Source organism: Miscanthus floridulus, chromosome 3 (genome assembly GCF_019320115.1).
Source record: "Miscanthus floridulus cultivar M001 chromosome 3, ASM1932011v1, whole genome shotgun sequence".
NCBI classification, from domain to species: Eukaryota; Viridiplantae; Streptophyta; class Magnoliopsida; order Poales; family Poaceae; genus Miscanthus; species Miscanthus floridulus.
This window is the reverse complement of record NC_089582.1, coordinates 30,592,722-30,615,313: the sequence shown is the minus strand read 5'-3', so window position 1 is coordinate 30,615,313 and position 22,592 is coordinate 30,592,722. Positions and strand designations below refer to the sequence as shown.

The 22,592-nt window shown below is 43.3% G+C and overlaps 1 protein-coding gene across 1 annotated transcript; it reads right to left on the bottom strand.

The window, feature by feature from the left end:
• Nucleotides 1-3,542: 3,542 nt before the first annotated feature.
• On the bottom strand, nt 3,543-14,870 carry LOC136541534 (disease resistance protein Pik-2-like). Its single transcript, XM_066533465.1, has 2 exons — nt 13,646-14,870; nt 3,543-6,114 (listed from the first exon to the last, which is right to left on the bottom strand). The coding sequence occupies exons 1-2, from the start codon at nt 14,656-14,658 to the stop codon at nt 4,107-4,109; spliced, it is 3,021 nt and encodes a 1,006-aa protein (XP_066389562.1). The 5' UTR covers nt 14,659-14,870; the 3' UTR covers nt 3,543-4,106.
• Between the last annotated feature and the right edge of the window lie 7,722 nt (nt 14,871-22,592).

The window sequence follows — 22,592 nt, the reverse complement described above, 5'->3', positions numbered from 1 at the left end:
GGCCATTTCCCACCAATTTTCTCATGGAGAATCCTAATGATCGAACATGAACATGAGCACACATCACTTTGTTTTTTGTAAGGTAGGTAACTATCAACCCTTTAAATTCCTACCTTACTCCTTTAGCGAAATATGTTGGAAAGCATATTTCTTCCTTTTAGAGGGATTCTTGCACCCAATTGATCATGGAGATTCCCAAATTTTGAAGTTCTTTGTTGACACAAACTTACTCTATGGCTAATATGTAGCATGCATCTAGTTTAGTTGTTAGCTTCTTTGTTTGGTTACATTATTTCCAATATATTGAGCTGAATGTGATGGATAGCCTCTTTAATTTAATTTGAGTGTATTGCAATACATGTTTTAATTGTGTTTCGTATACCTTTTTGCTTCTTTCACTTTGTGTTGCATAAAGTAGAGCCACGTACTTTGAAGTTGACTCATATAAGATATCTGCGCTTCAAAAACAGCTTGCTGGTTTCATTATGGACCAAGTCATGAATTCAAATAGGGATCATTGTGTTATTATCTAATCAAGTTGCAGCTTAATAATCTCAATGAAACATTAGTCTAATAATCGTTGTCACTCAACTATTAAAACCAAAATGGGTCAATCACCCTCCCCATATCCCAACCCTAACTGCATTGTCCCAAAATCTGATCCCCACAAGTTCTCATGCCGACGGGCATGGCGGAGGTATGGATCCATAGTGAAGTTGGTAGAATAGAGTTGAAAAAAAGTGAACAGAGTAGTCCCAAATACGTCCTTAAGTCTAAACAAACACACCAAAACAAACCAAAACATCGGCACTAAAATATTTGGGATCCACACTCATGGTGATATTTTAGTGCCGGTGTTTTGGTTTGTTTCGGTGTGTTTGTTTAGACTCAAGGGCCTATTTGGGACTACTTTGCTCCACTTTTTTTCAGCTCTATTCTACCAACTTCACAATGGATCCATACCTCTTCCATGCCCATCAGCATGAGAACTTGTGGTGATTGGATTTTGGGACAATGCCCTTAGGGTTGGGATGGGGAGGGTGAAAGACCCATTTGGGTTTTAACAGTTGAGTGAACGATTATTGGACTAATGTTTTCATTGAGATTATTAAGCTACAACGTGACAAGATAACACAATGGTCCCTATCTGAACTCACGACTTGGTCCATAATGAAACCATGAAGCTGTTTTGAAGCGCGGATATTTGACGAGTCAACTTCAAAGTACGTGGCTCTACTTCATGCAACACATAGTGAAAGAAGCAAAAAAGGTATATGAAACACAATTAAGACATGTATTGCAATACACTCAAATTAAATTAAAGAGGCTATCCATGACATTCATCTCAATATATTGGAAATGATGTAACCAAACAAACAAGCTCACAACTATACTAGATGCATGCTACACATTAGCCTGAGTAAGTTGGTGTCAACAAAGAACTTCAAAATTTGGGAACCTCCACGACCAATTGGGTGCAAGAATCCCTCTAAAAGGAAGAAAGATGCTTTGCAACACATTTCGCTAAAGGAATAAGGTAGGAATGTAAACGGTTGATAGTTACCTGCCTTAAAAAAGGAAAGTATTGTGCTCTTGTTCAACTTCGATCATTAAGATTCTCCATGAGAAAATTGGTGGAAAATGGTCCCAACAATGGTGAAAGAAAGGTGGTAGCTGGTGTTAAGAAAATGGAGGGAGGAAGGAAGAACAGGAGGGAAGTGGGTTTTGTTCCGATCCCTTTTTCACCTCCTGTTCAATCCCTAAACCAGCATTGAAATTTTTTTTCTCCGCCTATTTGTTAGTAGGTGGCATAGTGGGCAAAAAACCCATACTGAAAACTGTTTTCACCGCTAGTTTGCCATATGATCCAGCGGTGATAACCCACCAAACCGGCGTTGGAAATAGTTTTCACTGTTGGTTTTTGCCCTAGTGTGTGTCGTCTGCTTTCAAACCGGCGGTAAAACTTCTTTTGTCCATCAATTTGTTTAGTAGGTGGCATACTAGACAAAAAATTGGTTGTAAAAATTAGGGGTGGGCATTCGGGTAACCCAAAATTTTTGAGCCGACTAATTTGGATAATTGGAAGTTTAGGTATTAGAAATTGGTACCCGATGTTAGCCCCCAAAAAAGTATTACCCTAAATTTCGGGTACCCAATAATTTTGGTTCGGGTTTTATCCGATATACCTGAAATTGATAAAACCAATAATTTTGACAAAATTTAAGTAGCATTTTAAAACAATAAACAATAGTCCTCCAAATCACTTCATGTGTTCATATCAATTAACAACAAATCAATGATCAAGGTAGCATAGATCTACATTGAGTCATACCAAATAAAAGATTTAAACTACATTGAACCACTTCATATCTTCATATTAGAAATAGAAGAGCAAAATTTTGAGATATTTTAGGTAATTTAGGTAGTTCAGGTAGTGGGGAACATTACCCGAACTAAGAGCATATCCAAGAGTTTCCAAAACCCACTTGATTCTTTTGGCAAGATTGGAAAAACGTGCTCTCCAACAACTCCCTTTCTCAACTCCTAATCTTCCTGTACTTGAAAAATCAAACTTGTCGCACTGATAAATACGCACGGTATCCATCGCGCCAATCCGAAGGTGGAAGGACGAGGCAAAAATAAGTAGGACAGGGTTCTAGATGCAAATGTACAAGAGAGAAAAAGTATAAAAGTGGTTGCAACGATTTAAAATTAGTTTGGGATTACTGATGTAAAATTACCTTCTATCTTTTATGAGAGAGATTTTGAAAACTGTTGGAGGAAGCCAACAAATATGCATCAAACTTTTCTTAGTCACTTGGAAAACTCATTAATTTACCAGATGTTTTTTTAGAATCTATTGGAGATGCTCTAAATTCAGATTTTTATAGTTACTATCCAAAATTATGATCGGGTATTTCGGGCTAGGGTTTGGGTAATTCAAGGATTGAATATCAGGTATTTTACCCAACCCTAGTAAAAAATTGTTTTCACCCCTAACCTGATAACCACCACAATTTTCACCGATCATATCATCCACCAACTCGGCAGTGAAAACAATTTTCACCACAGGTTGTTGGTTCTACTGCAAGCCTTCTTCTTTCAAACCGGTGGTGAAGAATACCACCACCGGTTCTAGCTGAACCCGCGGTGAAAACCATACTGAAAAATGATTTCAGTAGTAGTGATCTTACATAGAATAACTAGACAGAGACTAACTAATTCGTGCTCTTTATTTGCCAATCTCATACCTAGTTATTAAGAAAAATATACATAGGGGAAAAGTGCATTTGAAGGCGGTCTACACTTTTAAAATCGCAAGCAACTTGGGCAAGTGTAATTGCGTCATGTCAATCCTCCATTACGATTGGTTCAGCATACAGCAACAGCCTCAACCATGTGATGCAATTTATTTAAATATAGGGTATACATAGGGCAAAAGAAAATATGCACAATCCAAAGAGAGATCAGAAATAAAATGACGTAATTACGTACATCAATAATGGATGCAATAGTACCACAAAATTACAAATTACAATAATGAATAATATTTGTAGGTTGCAATATAGGCATAGATGCAGTGTTTTTGTTCAGCCCGCAATAGGGCAATAGATTTGATGAAATTGTTTGGGATCGCCGGGGATTTCTCACTGCGGCGAACTGGAAACAACACACACTCAGAAAAGCTTGAATGCTTGATGAACTCGGTGTTTTTGGTGCTGTCAACTGGCAGCGTTTTCTGTTGTTTATCTTGCAATATAAAGGAAACTTACAAGGCGCTATTCTCCTGACTGCGCGGCACGAGCGTCACTATGATAATGCCATCCCATGACCACGCATGAGCCTCGCAGGACTCGGACGTGCCTCCGCATGAACTAATCACATGCGTCAGGCTTCCAAGAATTCGACTGACAAAACTGACGAAATCTGACGAAACTGAAACTCTCAAACTGAAAGGGAAAGACAGACCGACAGACTCTGAAACGAAAACGAAAAACAGAGTGATGGTGACCAGCTGGAGTAGATCACCAGAAATAGCCTCCACATAAGAATACAGTACCAGATGATGCACCTGAACGGAAAGACAATGGCATCCTCGAATATCTTCAATCACTGATTATTTTTGGCCACTTCTTTGCATATTTGTCATCTAAATAGTTGCGGTTGGCGTTGTCCTTCAATTCTTCTACCAAGAACTTAGTTACTTCATCTGCTTGATTACCAACACTGAGATGCAACTCTTGGAGACTTTTAAGAGTCTCAATGCCATAAATCCCTTCGAAGGCTTGAAATCTCATATCAATCCTCTCAAGTGCCGGCATTACGTCTTCTTCTCCTGTAACTGCAAAGCTCAGCCTTGGCACGAGAGTTGCAAAGAAGCGAAGCAGCTTTAGACTCTCGAATCCTCCAGGTGGAACAATGATCTCCCTATCAGTAAGCAGTTTATTTTCCTCAAGGATGTCCACTATGTCCCGATCATCCTTGTTTGTGCTGAGGGTAAAGGTGAGACTGAATAGTTTGGGCAGGTCCTTGATGAGCTGGAAAGCTTTGGTCCGAAGAACTGTCACAGAAAGTGTTAGTTTGTAGAGATTTTTGAGTTCTATAATCCACTCGGGTGGCTTTTCCATCTTGCCAGACAGCTCCAGCCCAACGAGGTATCTTGGAGGAGTGGACATGGAGTCCAGTTTGTTGATAAAGTCAGAGCCCTCATCATTGATTGCCAGAATCTGCAGACCACAGCTAGAGAGATACTCAATAGAGGAGAGTAATTGTTTGAATAGCTGATCACCCTCCTGTATGTTGAGCTTGTAAATGGCAAGCTTTTTTAGCCCCGTGAGCTGATGAAGGCTTGCTATAGCTGCTGAGTCCTTATTGATCTCAATCCCTGACAGTACACGAAGTGCTTTCATGGGCTCCTTATTCTTCTCAAGTGGCAACTTCAACGCCTTCTTTGGGTTTTTACTCCCTCCAAGCAAGCTACGAAGACGTTTGAGCTGGCCAAACGCTCTGGGAAGCACCTCAACTCGTGTCTCCCTTATGTCAAGAGTTTCCAGATACTGGAGCTTCTCAATCTTCGATGGAATCTCATGAACCTCTGTTCGTCGGAGGCTCAAATACTTGAGCACTAGCATTTTACATATGTCATTCAGATATTTATCTTTCATACCCTTCCAACCCTCAAGGTCCAGCACTTGAATTATTCTATTATTGAATGAATGGAAAGTAAGTCGTCCGTTCTGGCTTCCAAACACTGTCAGTGACCGCACTTGAGACAAGTTCATGCCTTTCGTTGAATTCCAATCCTTGGAACCACTGCTTTGCATGGAGAGTCGACGGACTGTGTTGCTAGGAGTTGGCATCATCCAATGGCCGCCAACAACAGTAATAAAGTTCTCTTCGCTTGACTTGGACACAATATACTCAAGAATCATGTCATGAACTTTAAAGGATTTTACATTTCCATTGCTGCTGTGGTCCACAGGACGTATTATCTTCCTTCTTATGAGTTGATTAAAGTATATTTCTGCAACTTCCTCTGCACTCTTCCCTTGCTTCTCAGTGACAAAAGATTCAGATATCCATCTCCTGGTCAGACGCTTCTTACTAATTTTTGAACCCTTGGGAAATATGCTCAAGTACAATGAGCAGGTCTTGAGATCTGCTGGCAAGTCATTGAAGCAATAATCGAGTATCTTTGTGACATCTTCTAGGGTAAGGCGAGCCACCTGCTCTGGAAATAATTTGTTAAGTTTACTATAATGGTCGTTGGTTTTGGATTGGTCCTTGCAGGCCACAAGGCCAGCCATGGTTACTATGGCCAAAGGCAGCCCCCCACAATACTTCCATATCTCCTCATGGACCTTCTCTTTTTCGCTGCCGTTGCTTTGGGATTCAGAAACACTCTGATCAAATAGACTTTTGGACTTGGGCTCACTAAGAACATTCACGGTATGCAGACGATCAGTTCCATCTCTTCCTGAGCACGCAGCACCAACAGCTTGAAATCTGCTAGTCACAATTACTTTGCCTTTACTGTCTTTTTCATGCGGCAACCAATTTCTAATGTTCTCCCATGTTTCGACAGACCGTATGTCATCAATCAAGAGGATATACCTGTGAAGAAAAGCCAAAAATACAAAGTGAGAAAAAAGTTCTAGCTTATTTGTCTTTTGCATGAGAAGTCGTGACCAGCTAGATTTATGTGTCCGATAGATATTTATGTCGGCTTTACTCATAGAATATATAGTTCCTCCTAAATTTCTTTTTTGTAAAACTAATGTGGTATATATTTGATTCACTTAAAGGATTGCTATTTTGAGCAACTCCTCGTTGGTATAACAGGCTAGGCATCCTCATATTAAAATTAAGAAATAGAGAGAACACTACTGCAGGAAGGTTGGAAACCGATCTCTAAAGACGTGCCCAAACTTAGTTGTGTCTAGCAATAGTTTTATAGAATTTGTAATCTGGCAAAAAAAAGACAAAAAAATTGTATTAACATAGGAGAGACACACCAATCAACCCACGCGCCCGTGCATCTCCAATCACGCAATTTTCACTCGAAAGGCCAAGAGGATAAAACTCAAGACATACGAAATACATGTGTGTGACCACGGGGATCAAACTCAAGACCTTAGGCCTCATGGGTTATTTTATTACCACTACGCTAATGATGTGTTTGGTTCAGCTGTGAGCTGTGAGCTGCGGAAAATCTGTAAGTTGTTTGGTTATCTCTCTTAAAACAACTGTGAAACTTTTCTATATTTGCACCCATTTAGAAAAGCTGAAAGTGAAAAGTGGGGTCCAAGGTGCCCCAAAAAATGTGCTATATTGAATTTCAAATTATAAAAACTGCAAACATCGTCAAGTACAAAATTGTAGATCTCTTCGAGTACTGTAAGTTTGATATAAACTTTGTGTTCACATCACTTGATCTGAAAAAAGTTATGAATCTTATTAATTTGCGTCTATTTTAGAGGCGAGCCAAATTACCAACCATATCTACAAATCTATTTCTAGAGAAAGTTGCGCTTCTAGAAATGCCTCCATTTTCGAAGGTCACCGGAAAGCCTTGCCAACTCTAAAAATGCTATTTCAGAGGCGGATATGCTTTACAGGTGCCTCTAAAAATACAAGGTATTTATAAAAGTAGCTAAAAAGATTAGCCGTCTCTAAAAATCAATTTTTTTTTAGTTATGAGCTGGTTTAAAAAGGATGGTACCTCTAAAATTAGTTTCTATATAATGAAAATAGCCTACTTGGGTATATCCTTACGGAAAAGAACGGACTACACTGTGACTCGGACAATATCACAGAGCAACGACGACTTGTATAGTGCGACAGTGATGATACTAAAAATGAATTTGACTAAGGGCAGCTACAATGGGTAGAAGGCTTTCTCTCTATAATTCTGTCCATATCAGCTATAAAACACAACAACACACATTTTAAGTTTCCGTGGAGCCACCTGTCATGATTTTAAGCACGCCACAGCCAACAGGTCGGGCCATTTCTTGTGCCGGGCTAGCCCGAAAAGCACGGCACGACCAACAGGTTAGGCTAGCCTAAGGCCCACTAAATGCCAATAGAGAGAGGAAAGGGGAGGCCGCGGGTGGTGGCGGCAGCCGCCGGCGCACATGTCCCTGAGGAGCAGCACTGCAACACTGCAGCAGCAGGCGAGCCGTGGAGCTAGGAGGAGCTGGCCGCTGCTGCTCGAGGCCACTGTGCTCCAGGACGCCATGCTCGGGTGTGGCTGCGCGTGGGGGCGTGGATGGGCGCCACTACCGCTCAAGGCCAGCCGCATGGGGGGCGTGGAGATGCCGACTGTCGTGCTCGAGGATGCCGCTTAGGGGGCATGGAGGAGGAGGACTGGCGAGAAGAGAGACTTAGAGAGGCGAGTGCAGCACAGCGTGGGGGAATTGGTTCTAGGGTTAGGATGAGGAAAGGCGGGTTATATACCCTCCCCATCTGTCGGGACGCTAAAGGGCCTCTCGTTGAATAGAGGGCCAGGACATGCCGCCCGACGTGCCTGGGGAGCGGCCTAGGCAAGGCTTGCTCCACCGGGCCAGGCCAAAAAAGTGGGCTTTGGGCCAGGCCAATGGGCTACGGGCTGCGTGGCCAACTATAGCAGCCGAGCGCAACGCCCCTACCTCCTAGCGACAGCAGCGAACTCACCTTGCACCCTTTCTCCCTAGTGCTGGCAGCCACCCACCCCGCATTGCTTTGGTTGACCTTCTTCCCTAGTACTGACATTGTAGACAAGATTATAGGCATGGTTCCCACTTATAATTGAGAGCTCTATCAACCAAAGTGATTAAGATAAGATTAAGGAAATTAGTGCTTGTGTGAGCCACTTAGCGTGTTGCTTTAGGAGTTACCCTAAACTTAGTTGATGTTTGCACAACTCTTTGCTTACCAATATGCATGCACCAGGTGTTCTAATCCGGGGAATGTAATTCTTGCGAGCCACTCCATCAATTATTGAGAGGCCTTTGGCATTTGGACCGAAGCTTTATTTTTTTTGAGAACACGACTTCACATGTATTTCATTATTAAGTAGAAGAAGCAAGTTACATTCCTAAGTCATCCATAGCGAGATGCCATATATGAGAAGGAACCTGACCGACAACCGAAAAGAAAGAAACTAAAACTAGCCCCTAGGGTGCTCGCTATGACCGAAGCTTTATGGAGTGAAGATGACGGAGTAATCTAATAGATGTAAGGATGATGAGACCTACATAAGCGTGTGGTAGGAACATTGGCTATCCATGAAGTTATCTGACTAGGAGCTTGACCTTGCTCGGATTTCTAATGAAGAATAGTGGAAAGCCTGTGATTTCATATACATCAGTTGTAGTTGTCGTATGAGATCGAGTTTGCATCCTCTACTACCCTATTTATATTAGATGTTACTTTCTTGCACCGAGTTGTTTAAATGGCTTTAGCTTTACTAGAATTGCATGTTTAGTCGATAGTATTGCATTGGAACCTACTCCCTCTGTCCTGTAATATAGCGCATTCTAGGATTCAAAATTTGTCCTCAAATATAATGCATTCTAGAAGACAGAAACCAGATTTGCATAAAATACTTTCCATTTATCAACCAATCATCAGTAATCGTGTTGATGACAGCGTCTTATTTGGAAACAAAGTGAGGGCACATGCATCTTTTGTGTCCTCTCTTAATCTGTCCTAAGATTTTTAGAATGCACAAAATTACATGACAGAGGGAGTACCGTCTAAAATGTTTGTACAGTAGAGATCGCAAGATATTGAAAAAACTAGGGCACATCTATAGATTTTTATATGTGCCAAGTTGGTCATAGTTTTTAAGTCACCCTAATTCACCCCTTTTCCCTCTTACGGTGTCACTTTCCTTTCACTCGCAATCACGTAACAACATAGCATCTTAATAAAGATTGTTTTGTCTAGCATCTCGCCTTACCATAATTATTTAAAAACATTGTATATACGTTGCATCAAATTGCTAAAATGGCACATCAACTTTACTCGTTCACGGTCTTAAAATCTTAAGTTACATACAAGTACTAAAAAGTTCATGGATAAATTTAGCGTGAATTAATCAAAATGATTATCTTTACTGTCTCTTTTCATTTTCTAAAAGTGGTAGAACTAGGTAATTTATAACATATATAGTGTACTTTATGGCCATTTAATTATTTTTAATAATAGCTCATATGTAACTAGACGTGTATTTGAGGGATGTTTATGCTTATCTTTATAATGGCAGATGTGGATAATTTAGAAGCAAATTAAAGATGCTACTTTGTATTATCTTTCATAATGGAAAGATATGTAATTCAAATTTATGAGTTACTATAAATTATTATTTTTATATTAGGAGAGGTTGGTGGCTTACTCATAGATTTAGGGGGATATTCATCTTTTGATAATTACATTTTTATCATAATGGTAGATTGGATAACTATTTTTGAAATGCAATATATATCCATTGACTATTATTATATGTCACGACTAGAGTTGATTGAATTAATGGATAGATGTTTTAGATTACAATGAGAACTTTTAGAATTTTCTTTTTTCGAACACATCTATATCTTATACTCTTGTAAAAACAAAATTCCACTGGCTATTTCTCTCAACATGCAAGCTATCCAACTAGGCATACAATTAAAATCCACTAAGCAAAACCCCAATAGCTATTTATCTCAACATACAAGCTATCCAACTAGGCAATGCACTAACACATACAATTAAAATCCACTAGCACATGCAACTATGGTGTCCACGTCAGCAAGACACATAAGCATTTTGTTACCCACGTCATTATACTACGCAATCCACTAATCTGCCATTCCCGCAGCATCGCGCGGGGTATGCTTCTAGTATCTTAAATTGCTAAACCCCACTAGCAATTTCTCTCAACATGCAAGTTGTCCACCTCAACAATGCACTATCACATGCAATTAAAATCCACTAGCATATGCAATTATGAAGTCCATGTCAGCAAGACATATAAGCATTTCGTTGTTCATGTCAACATGCCACGTAATCCACTAGCATTAATTTACCCCACTAGAAATTTCTCTCAACATGCAAGTTGTCCACCTCAGCAATGCTACTATCACATGCAATTAAAATCCACTAGCATATGCAATTGTGAAGTCCATGCCGGCATGACATATAAGCATTTCGTTGTCCATGTCAACATGCCATGTAATCAACTAGCATTAATTTATAATAGTTTATTACTTCGTATAAGTAATTATATATAGTATAGTTTCATTCTAAACCATCCGCAATTCCCGCAGCAACGCGCAGGGTATTCTTCTAGTACTCTTATAAAGCTAAACCCCACTATTGATTTCTCTCAACATACAAGCTATCCACATCAACAATACACTAGAACTTGCAATTATAGCCAACTAGCACATGTAATTATGGTAGTTATCTCTTCATCCACTAACATGCATTTAGTTGTCCACATCGATGTGTCAAACCATTCACCAAAATTAATTAAAGATAGTTTCATTCATATAACTATAAATACAAATAGTCTAATTTCTTTTTAAATTATCTAGAATCCCCGCAGCAATGCGCGAGGTATTCTCCTAGTTTATTAGAATTGATGTGTGGAGGCTTCATGGAGGGTTTCTAATTAGTTATATTGAGGTATATGTTGTTATCCTTTGCATTGCACCTCTTTGGTTCTTTAGTATGTGTTTAGTTGAAACACAAGCTTAAGTTGGATCAGTTCTCATTTTATCCTTTTCTATGACATCATGAATATATATTTTGGCTTTCAATGTTTATTCATGTTCTAAATTGATTCTAGTGCTTATTGAATCTTTTCAAAATTTTCCATTTGTATTTTACTAATACATAGTTTTTAGGTCATAGGCTACACACTTAGACCTTGTTTGTTTGAGTTTTTGTCACTTTTAGACTACTAGCTTTTAGACCTTTAAAAAGCCGAACAACTCTCATAAGCCAAAGAGCCCAAAAGTTCACTATAATGAGCTTCTAGCTTTTGGCTTCCATGAGCTTTCTGGCTTTTGGAAGGTACAAAAGCTGAGGTACAAAAGCTCCCAAGAAACCCAAGCAAAAAGAGCCTTAGTCCTACTATCGCATAAAAATAGTCATTTCAACATACACTGGGGTACATGTTGAAATCGTAATGCTGGATGTGGATAATATAGATCCAAATTTAAGGAATTATTACATTATGTATTTTTTATAATTATGAAGATAGGCATTTTTTAGAAAATAGAATAAATCCATCGGATATTGTCTCAATGAGGATTATTGGAGTACTCCAAATTAAAGGACGGGTATTTGTAATTATTATGAGAATCGCCACATTCTTTACTATAATTATTCATGCTACTGTTTTTTGTATTTGGTGTCGGTATTGTCTTTGCTCTAAGTTGTGTGCGTGGATAATCAGTATATGCCTCGCTATAGTAATTCGAGCTTCGCCTAAGTGTTGAAAAGTTTAAACCCTTTTTGGATCCCACGATTTAAATTGTAGCCACTAAATTTTAGCTCTTGTGGTTTCAAACAGTTAGTCTTAAGCAAAGTTATCCTAAATGTTAAACGGAGATCACTTATTATTTAGCCATTATTCAGCCTAAATGGCCACTTCAACGGGCTAATATAAACGGTCATTTAAATCGGCTAAATGGCCAATCAAACAAATGGTGTACCGCTATGTAGCGTTTAAACGGCGTGTAAATGGACTAAACGACTATTTAGACGAACAATGGTCTTAAGTACTGTCTAAAGTTTATTAGCTAACCCCAGAAGAACATTAGTTTAACTACTTAGCTAGGCCACACAAATGTATTAAAATGGTCTCAAGTTTAGTACTCAATTAGATTTTAGACCTTCATGAGATCCAAACAGGATCTGAATATCATAATATTCAGTCATTTCATATGTATATACACATACCACAATGGCTACTAAGTGTGTTTGGTTTCGAAATGATGTGGAATGGATTGGATCTGTCCTAGTTTCAAGGGTTGGCTTGGACCCATCTCGTGTTTAGTTTGAGGGTTGGAACCATTCCAATTTTTTATTTGGTTTGAGTGATTAAGTGGGTTGACATGGATAGCATTTTAAATACTGTTAGCTGCTACTAGCCATGGGACCCAGCTGTCATCATGGGGCCCGCAATGCCAGACATTACACCTTCTTCCACCTCCCGTCGAGCAGAGCACCACACAACATATGTAGACCAACACATCCCAGGCCCCACCTCAACCTCGCACCACCCCACCTCAGCACTGCCGCCCAGTGCTGCGCTGCCCAACCCCCGCCCCACGCTCATGCTACCCTGCTGCACCGTGCCATGGCACTGTCCGGACCCAATGGAGAAGCGTTGTGCCACTCCACACTCGCGCAGCCCCGTCCAGCGCCCTCCCGTCCAGTGCCTGTGCAGCCAGAGAAAGAAGGCAGAGGCCGACGCTAGTTCAAATGGGTTGGCTCGGTTTCCTCGCTTTGGCTGGATGAATCAAACCCGCATCTAGTGCGAATATATCCTCGTAGGTTTCACCTGGATCTGATGGATTCGAAACCAAACAACATGAAAATTGGGTCCAATCCACTCCAACCCGGATGCACCCTCAATCCAAACACACCCTAATTAATGGCAAAGCATTGTCATGGAGTATTTAATAATAGTAGAAATGTGAAATATAGAAACACATATATGGCATTCTATAAGTTATTGAATTATTTTCCATACCAGACTAGACTTAATTTAAAGGATATATACCTTTAGTTTTTCAATATGTTCAATTTTGTTGCAAATTAATTTATGAAGGTGTGTAATTTTTTTAGGAAACATAATAGGTCCAATGCATATTATTGATGATGACGGTTAGAGTCTATCAAGTAGATGTTTCTAATTATTGTGAGAATCAACACATTTACTACAATTATTGGTGCTATTTATTTTGTATTTCGTATGGGTTTCAATTTCAATAACTCTTGGCCCTAAGTTCGGCTGTGGTGATGGTAATCCGAGCTTCATCTAAGATTTTAAGTGTTGAAAAAAGCTAAAATATCACAATGTTTAGTCACTTTGTGTTTATATACCAAAATTTCAGCACGCAGTCTGAAATATGGCTACTAAAAGCAAAGCATTGGTTTTGAGTACCTCTTTCCTTGCAGGCGCGATCGCAGTTCTTCAATAAGTTGGCCACGGTTCATGTTGTCTATCTTGCTCTGCGTCCATCGAGTGCCGCCATCATTGCCTTGCTTGCTGTGACCACGGAACAGTGACACAAGCCGCTTCGCTAGGCCTGGTTTGATGCCAGCAGCTAGGTTCTTCTCTGCAGGTGTCCCTGTGTTGCGGTCTTGTTGCTCTTCATCTACGTCCCGTGGCTTGATTTGACCCAGAATATCCATGAGGACTTGATCTTCATCATAGTATTGTGACACCGTGACCAACGCTCGGCAGTCGAATTCTTTCCCGAAATCCCGATACAGTTTGGTGGCAATGGTGGTCTTTCCCACCCCACCGAATCCGACTATGGACAGAACAGCTGGATCAGAATGTTTTTCCATCCAAGTCTTAAGCTCCTTCATGTCCTCGTCCACTCCCTCAGGATTCAGCGTGTGGATAAGCTGACGGTTGGGCATCAGATGCTCACCAATGCCAGATGTAACGGCATGGGTTGCCGCCATCTTGTTCTCATCGTCGTTATTAGCAGAAGCAAACGCTGACCTGGGAGCAGGTAGCCGAGAAGGGGAGCGACGCAGCAGAGCGTGGTAGACGCCATAACGCGCGTGGCGTTCGCTGATGGCGCTGGCGCGGGCGCGGAGGGCGTCGATTTCCCCTGCGAGTTGTCGGCGTTCGAAGAGCGTCGAGAGCAGGTGTTTCATCCGTGTGGACGAGCCACCGTTCGGACTGGATCTGATGCGGAGCTTGTATTTGTCGACGCAGTCCCGAGCGTCGTAGGCGAGCTCGCTCAGCTGCTTCTCCCACTCTCGCACCAAGTGGTCCACGGCGCCTTCGTCGGCTTCGGATAGCATCCGGAGGATGGCGTTCATGACGGCCAGATCGTCCGACAGGTGAACGACCTTCACGCCCACGCCACGGAGCTGCTGATACTCAGCATTCAGCAGCTGCACGGCATTGGCGACGATGCTCTGCGCCACGCTCGCCATTTTAGCTAAGTCTAATCTGTGACGGATCGCGCGATAGCGTGACCCAGCGACCTCCGCGCCCTGGCGCGGCGTCGTCCGGCAGTAGCTAACAAGGCAACAACCTCCGCCGGAGTGTTAGGGTCTCCTTTCCCGGCGGCAGGCTGGCCGGGCGGCGGTGGCTACGGTGGACAGAGGCAGCGGTTAGGGGGAGCAGGGGCAACAAGCACCGTGTAATCTTTTATTTTGCGAGAAGAGAGCGCGCCTACCCGCCTCCGATAATAGTTTTTGACGTGCTAAAATACTTACTGTAGTAGCGTATTGTGAATCCGATCAGTGGCGAAGCCAAATACAAGCTTGTGGGTGCAGATGCACCCAAGAAAAAATAAAATACCATTGAGTAGATCGATTTTTCACCATGGTTACGGTTCAAGTTTATGCATCTATAAGATACACTCACCATTCTTTAATTTGCTCTTGCTTCGCCACCGAATCCGATGGATTATATGTTTACTCTTAGCACAAGACAATATATATCATATCATCAATAAAAATTCAAACGATGGAATTATACAGCTGAAGTGTGATTTGGCAATCAGGTATTGATAACCACGAAGGTACTGTGAAAGCAACACAAGTGGTCCAACCTCTATTCATTTCCCTTTCAAGTACTATGCATAATGATTCCGGTATGGAGAGGACCCGGCCGGCGGTAGGCCAAAGTGACCAATCAGGCAGTTAATGAAAACGCTCTCTCGTCAATAACTGTTAATGATTGAGAAAGGTATAACAGCGTAGGAGCAACTCCAAGAGAGTGTCTAAAAATAGACAACAAAATTTATGATTAAGCTATTCTTTAAAATAGAAACCTCTCTCAAAAGCTAGATCATTCCAACAGCTAGCCTATCTAAATTCGCCGCTTTCCATATTCAAAACTGTCGCATCATCGTTCATTTTTTTTTCTGTCACACGCTGTTGCCACAGTTCGTTGAAGATTAACCATAGCTGCATCTTCAGACTGCAGTAGTAGGAGCAGTGCCTAGCAATTAACCAGATTCACGCTACTCAAGGCATCGCTACTAGTACCATCCAAGGTACACCATCCACATTTCACTTTTTTTCTTCGCTTGATCCAAGACTGGGAGTAGAACTACAAGGGGAAGAATGAATCCATTCATTCTTATCTTGATTTGATTGACTCTTGCTGTTCTTCAGTGCCGCATGCAAAGCCAGTTGTGGCGGGCTTGATGGCAACTCGCGGGAAACAAGATCTGCCGTCCGCTCGTTCGGGAAGGGCGAGCGCTACGCGAGAAGAGGCGCGCGGAGGCGGATGGCGAGCGGCTACGGCTCGCTTTCTTTACCCAGTTAGAAGTACGGAATAGACTGCTTGGTATTTTGGAACAGCAGATAGAACAGCCATTGGACCTCACTTTTATGTGAAATTATCTAAATTTAGACTTGACAAGCCAAATAGGTTTTCGCTTGGAGTTGCTCAAAGAGCAGATACAGCAATTATCTTATAGCCAAGCTAGTTAGCATTTTTACTGGATGAGAGGCGAGAGAAGAAAGCTTGGCTCTCATGCAAGCAACAAGTTGGGCACGAAAGTATAGACAGTAGTGGCACCCAATAAAGATGTATATGAGGAGAAAATAGGAAAGAGAATGAAAACATCTAATAATAAAAAAAGTTTATATACAAAAAAGAGACTAACTATTGTATAACTTAGCTCTTATAACTTGAGTTATAGCCAAGCACCTGGCTCTATTATTGATTTTGCTCTAACACCTCACTGTTGCCGCAACCAAAGATTGGTAACAAGCATCTGTCCCTCCGTAGCGTGGACCATGGTTGATAGACACCGGGGCAGGGCTGCCGAGGCATGGGCCCACCAGGGAGCGGACCTGTTACCTGTGCTAGCATTCAATGTCACATGTTATCTGTCCGGAGCCTTTATGGCATGTTTCAATCCACCAACTAAACTTTAGTTGGCTAGATTTAACTGCTAGGGATACAAACGGTCAAGCTAAACGTGTCCTTGCCTGTATTCATTTGGAAATTCACCTACCGGGGAGCGGACCTGTTTACCTGTCCTAGCATTCAATGCCACCTGTTACCTGTCCCACACCTTTAGTTCGGTCGGCTTCCACGTGTACTACACCAAAGCGTATTCATTTGGAAATCCACCCACTCACAAAGCTCGGCCCGCCAGGAAGCAGGCCCACGAGGAGTCGCCGGGGCATGGGCCCTCTGGTGAGCAGCCGTGTGAGGACAGGCAGCCTTGGTGCAGCTGCACAGGGCGAGGCTGCCGCGACCAATCCGCTCGTGTGCCTTTCCGCCTGGACGTGCTCCACCTCCGCCACTCCTTGCACTCGTTGTACCGAAGCGAAGGAATATAGAACGGAGAAAGGAAGGGCCAAAGGGGATGGATAATACTCTCATGTCGTACGAACGGATAAGCAGTGAAGTGTGATTATACAGCTGTGAAGTGTGATTTGGCAATCAGGTATTGATAACCACGAAGGTACTGTGAAAGCAACACAAGTGGTCCAACCTCTATTCGTTTCCCTTTAGTACTATGCATAATTTAGTATATGGAGAGGACCCAGCCGGCAGTAGGCCACACTGACCAATCAGGCAGTTAATGAAGATGCTCTCATCAATAGCTGTTAGCTGTTAATGATTGAGAAAGGTAACGGCGTAAGCCCATCTACAATAACGGGCTTATAGCCAAGTTAATGTTGACGTGGAGGAGAGAAGAGAGGAGAGAGATGAGAGCTTGGCTCTCGTGCAAGAAACAAGCCGGGCACGAATGCATATGCAGTGGTGGGCCCAAATAGTGTGAGAGGGAATAGGAAAGAGAAACTTTTTTACAGACAAATAGGAGACAACTATTGTATAACTTGGCTTATCGATCTTGCTCTAACGCCTCACTGTTGCCGCAACCAAAGATTGGTGTAACATGCATCTCTCCCTCCGAAGCATAGACCGTTGACAGACACGGGTGCAGGGCTGCCGAGGCATTGGCCCACCGGAGAGCAGACCCTAGCATTCAATGCCACCTATTACCTGTCTGGAGCCTTTAGTTCGGTTGGCTTCCCCTTGTACACCAACGCGTGAAATCCACCCACCGAGGAGCGGACTGGTTACCTGTCCTAGCATTAGTACAATAGCCATTTTGGTCTCTCTACTATTACTCGAGGCTCAATTTCATTCATAAACTTTCAAAACGACCGTTTAGGGTCTCAAATTTTAGTTTTAGGCTCAATTTTATCCTACAACTATGAAGATGATCGTTGCAGTCCTCAAATTTTGCATTTTGGGCTCAATTTCATCCATAAGCTATCCAAGTGCATTAAACTTTTATTTTCAACTCAATTTTATCTATTGAAAAAGAAAACTTTATATTTTAGACACAATTTCATCCATAAATTATCAAAATTATAGATTTGTTATTGTTTCAACATATCCATGTATTCTTAAAGAATAAGTAGTGTTCGATGCAACTATAATTGCTCCCACAAATATCATTTAGTCGGATATATATAAATGGTACCAGTATAAAGTAACACTAAAAATAACAACTTGAATTATTAATGGCCACGTAAGAGCTTTTGGATGAATATTATTTTTCTATCTCCAATCGCTGGTGGTGTTGGAGCTAACCAGGTGCAACAGTGCAGCGTTCCACGTAGAACTTAGACAAAGTTGAGATGAAAATAAAAGTTTAAAGAACAAAATACACTTTGATAGTTTATAAATAAAATTGAGCCCAAAATGCAAAGTTTGAGGACTAAAACAATCATCTTTATAGTTCTAGGATGAAATTAAGCGTAAAAGTAGAATTTGAGGACTAAAACGGCCGTTTTGAAAGTTCAGAAATGAAACTAAGCCTCGAGTAATAGTTGAGGGACCAAAATGGCTATTCTGCCTTCTTCGTACATGCATAAGATTGGACAGTAGTGGTCACTAACCGCAATTGAGGATAGAAGCAAGCAGTTGGTACTACTCAGCAAGAGACGGCCCTTAAAGCTGCCCCTGCCCTACCCTACCGGTGTATACATCACCTTTGCCCCATCGCGATATAGGTAAATCTTCATGCAAGTCTCTGGTCCAGAGAGGCCCAGTAGCTCCTTACAAACCTCCTCATTGACAGTGGCTTTAGGATCAAAGTTTATAGTAATTGATTTGAGCACTCCCGCCCATCCCAGTAGTCGTTTCACAAACGTCAAATCACAACCTGCTCCTCTCAATCCACAAACCTTCAGTTCCTGGAGCGAATTCAAGAAGAGCTCCTCACTTTCCCAGTCATGCAGCTGATGGCAAACACAATCTGGTGAACAATCAGCTTGTTCCTGAGATGAGGAGCATAAACATAAGCTCGGCTAACTGCTCAACAAACTTTACAATGGCTACTGACAATAGCATTAGAAAGAGGAAACGATTTAGATACATTGCAAATTTGCAGATAAACAGGATTCCTTTCTTTTTTTTCCTTTTTTTTATTGAAAAGGAACTCCATTGATAGAAACTATGAACATCGTACATGGATGAGGTCCAAAGTACCCCCAAGATACAGATGACAAAAGCTCTCTACTGGACATTCAGAGAAATGAAGTGGATGAGAGCAAGAGAAGGAAGGCAAAGTACAAGTAGCATTCTTTGCAAGGTAAGCTAAAGAGTGAGCTAATCCCTGATTACTGAGCTTTAAAGTTGTGTCCTTTGAAAAGCAAACAGGATGTCCTTTACTCCTTTTAGTGTTAGCCAATTGCAGCAATGAGTTTGTACTGTGTAGAGAAAGAGAGTTACAGAAAAACAAAAACACAAAATTATGCCAATCACAAATAGTGTATAATCAATGAATTTAACTTATTAGGGTTTCAGTAGAGCCTTGAGGGTGTGTTTGGTTTGGGGGTGTCATCCTGATGTTTGGTTCGAGGACAGGTATGATCGAACCGTCCCTAGGAGAGAATATTCCCCTAATTTCTTTTTCCTCTTCCCATCTTCCATTTGGGTAGGCCTGCCTTCCTAGCAGCCACACTCTGCCTGACCCGAAGGAGAAGGCAGCCTGGCGGCCACGCTCCGCCCAACTCCGGAAGAGAAGGCAGCGCGGGGGAGCGCTGGTGGGCGACCTCGACAAGCGACCCTGGCACAAGCTTGGCCACGCCCCAGTGTGGGCAAACTCGCTCGACCCCGGCGAGCGAGCAAGCTCAGTGCCAGTGGCCGGGGCATCCCCATCCCTCCAACCAAACACAGAGCAGAGATATCCCCATCTCCTTAACTAAAAGCAAAGATGCAACCATTCCATCCCAAAAAACAGGAATGGGGGTGTCATCCTGATGTTTGGTTCGAGGACAGGTATGATCGAACTGTCCCTAGGAGAGAATATTCCCCTAATTTCTTTTTCCTCTTCCCATCTTCCATTTGGGTAGGCCTGCCTTCCTAGCAGCCACACTTGCCTGAACCGAAGGAGAAGGCAGCCTGGCGGCCACGCTCCGCCCAACTCCAGAAGAGAAGGTAGCGCGGGGGAGCGCTGGTGGGCGACCTCGACAAGCGATCCTGGCACAAGCTTGGCCACGCCCCAGTGTGGGCAAACTCGCTTGACCCCGGCGAGCGAGCAAGCTCAGTGCCAGCGGTCGGGGCAGCGTGGACTATGGAGGAGGACGGGGTGGCATGGGCATCCCCATCCCTCCAACCAAACACAGAGCAGAGATATCCCCAACTCCTTAACTAAAAGCAAAGATGCAACCATTCCATCCCAAAAAACAGGAATGGATCCATCCCATCCCTCTTCTCCAAAAACCAAACACACCCTTAGTGTCGCACCATGAGAAGTACCATCAGCTTTAATACTAACCCTGTGTAAAGCATACCAAAAGTTTATGCTAGCGAGCAAAATCTGCACCGGCACTTAATTAGGACCCAAAGTACTCATGCAATTTTTCATTGTACTTTTTAGAGTGACACATCGCTGCTAGAGTATATGCATACACTATATCATCAAGAAACAAAACATGAAGCAAATTAGAAAACCTAACTCCAGAAGTGTCACCATTAGTCAAGCATTAGTGCAGCAAATAAAAACATTCCACCACTTTCCAAACAATCAAAGTATTCAATGGCTGATAAAGAGAAAAGAATACCTTAATGGCTTCACGTATATCCAGAAACCGACATCTTATAAAAGTAGAAATCTTAAGGAAATGGAATACACAAGAGCCTGGTGATCGCCGCGTCAGTGGCGTGCGCGACCTCGGCCTGCCCGCGGGCTACTACGGGAACGCGTGCGTGTACCCAGCGGTGGTCGCCACCGCTGGGGAGCTGCGGGGCAGCGGCACCCTGGGTGACGTGGTGGAGCTGGTGCGGGAGGCGAAGAGGTTGGCGGTGAGCGCCGAGTATGTGTGGTCCATGGCCAACCTGATGGCGCTGCGCCAGCGGCCGTCCCTGGCGATGGGCAACATGCTCATCGTGTCCGATAACTGGCACGCGGGGTTCCGCCACGTGGACTTTGGGTGGGGCGAGCCCGTGTACGGCGGCCGGCCCCGCGAGCGAGCTGGAACGTGTTGAGCTTCATCGTCACCGTCACGAACAGCGACGGTGAGGACGCCATCACCATGCCGATCGTGCCGCGGTCAGCCATGGACTGGTTCGCGTCCGAGGTGAAGATGTTGTGTTGAAGAGTACAGTGCCGGTGTTTTGGCGCGTTTCGGCGTGTTGGTTGTGTGGTCAGGTGGCTAGTATAAAAGAAAATCAAGCGTACATGCATCATTGTACTGTCTTCAGCTCTATCATAAATTTGTATTTTTTTCTTTACCATCGCTGTGATCCATCCCTATGTCTTTTGATAATGATCTAACACGGGCGTCCGTCTATGACTCCCGTCCAGACGCGGCTCCACAGGAGCAGGCGTCATCTCTCTCAGAAAAAAAAACAAATCCCCACTGCCTCATATGGTTATCCACGCCAGCGTTTGAAGCAGCGTGGCCACTCATCCGTCCGCCCCCTTCCCCCACCGCACGCTCGTCGGGCTACCACGCCGTGCCCGTCCCCCATAGCTGGCCACACCGCCCTCCCTCCCACCCTGCGCCGCTCACCTGCATCCGAATCACATGCGTCGCTCGCTCCGTCGCTGTCCGTTGCCCATCGCCGTAGGGCGCGCCGCTGACCCCGCCATGGCCGCTGGGATGCACGTGGCATGGCGCCTTAGGTCTTCCCCGACCGAGCCAAGGGCACCCACGAGTGTGGCCAGTGTTGATGGTGCTCGCGCGCCGCCGGATCCCACCCCGACGACCGGAATCGATCGGCCCTAGCCTTCCCCTCCCTTATATTGCAAATGTATGTGTTTAGAGGTATGGTGCAATTGTTACATATGGATGTTGCAAAAGTAGATCGGGATGTTGCACATGTTGCATATTTTTGCAAGTTTTTTCAGTGGTATGTTTTGAGCATTTTGAAAAAAAGTTTCATCTGTTTTAGACATATGTTGCAGCAAGTATTTTATCAGGATGTTGCATATGTTTCACACACATGTTGCAAGTCTATTATCTGAATGTTGTATATGTTTCAAACACATGTTGCAAGTGTTTTATCTGGATGTTGCAAATATTTCATCTATGTCCAACGAATGTTGCATTCAAGTGTTCCATGTTGCAAGTGTTTCACGGGGCACGGTGAGTAATGGGTGCACGGCCCGGGCATCGGGGGATGGGGCACGACAGAGCTAGGCACCAGTGGATGGGGGCGCAGCGAGCTGGGGGCCGGCTCCGGGTCCCTCCCAAGCAAAGAGAGAGGGTCAGGGGAAGGAGCGGGGCGCAACGTGGGGCAGGGTGCGCGTATGAGGCGAGGGCGAGGCGGACGGCGAGCAGGTTGTGTGGCTGTCCATCTCGACACGAGGAGCTGCAAGCGAAGCATCAAGGGCGGGGTGCACGTGTGAGTCAGAGTGAGGCGGACGGAGTCGGGC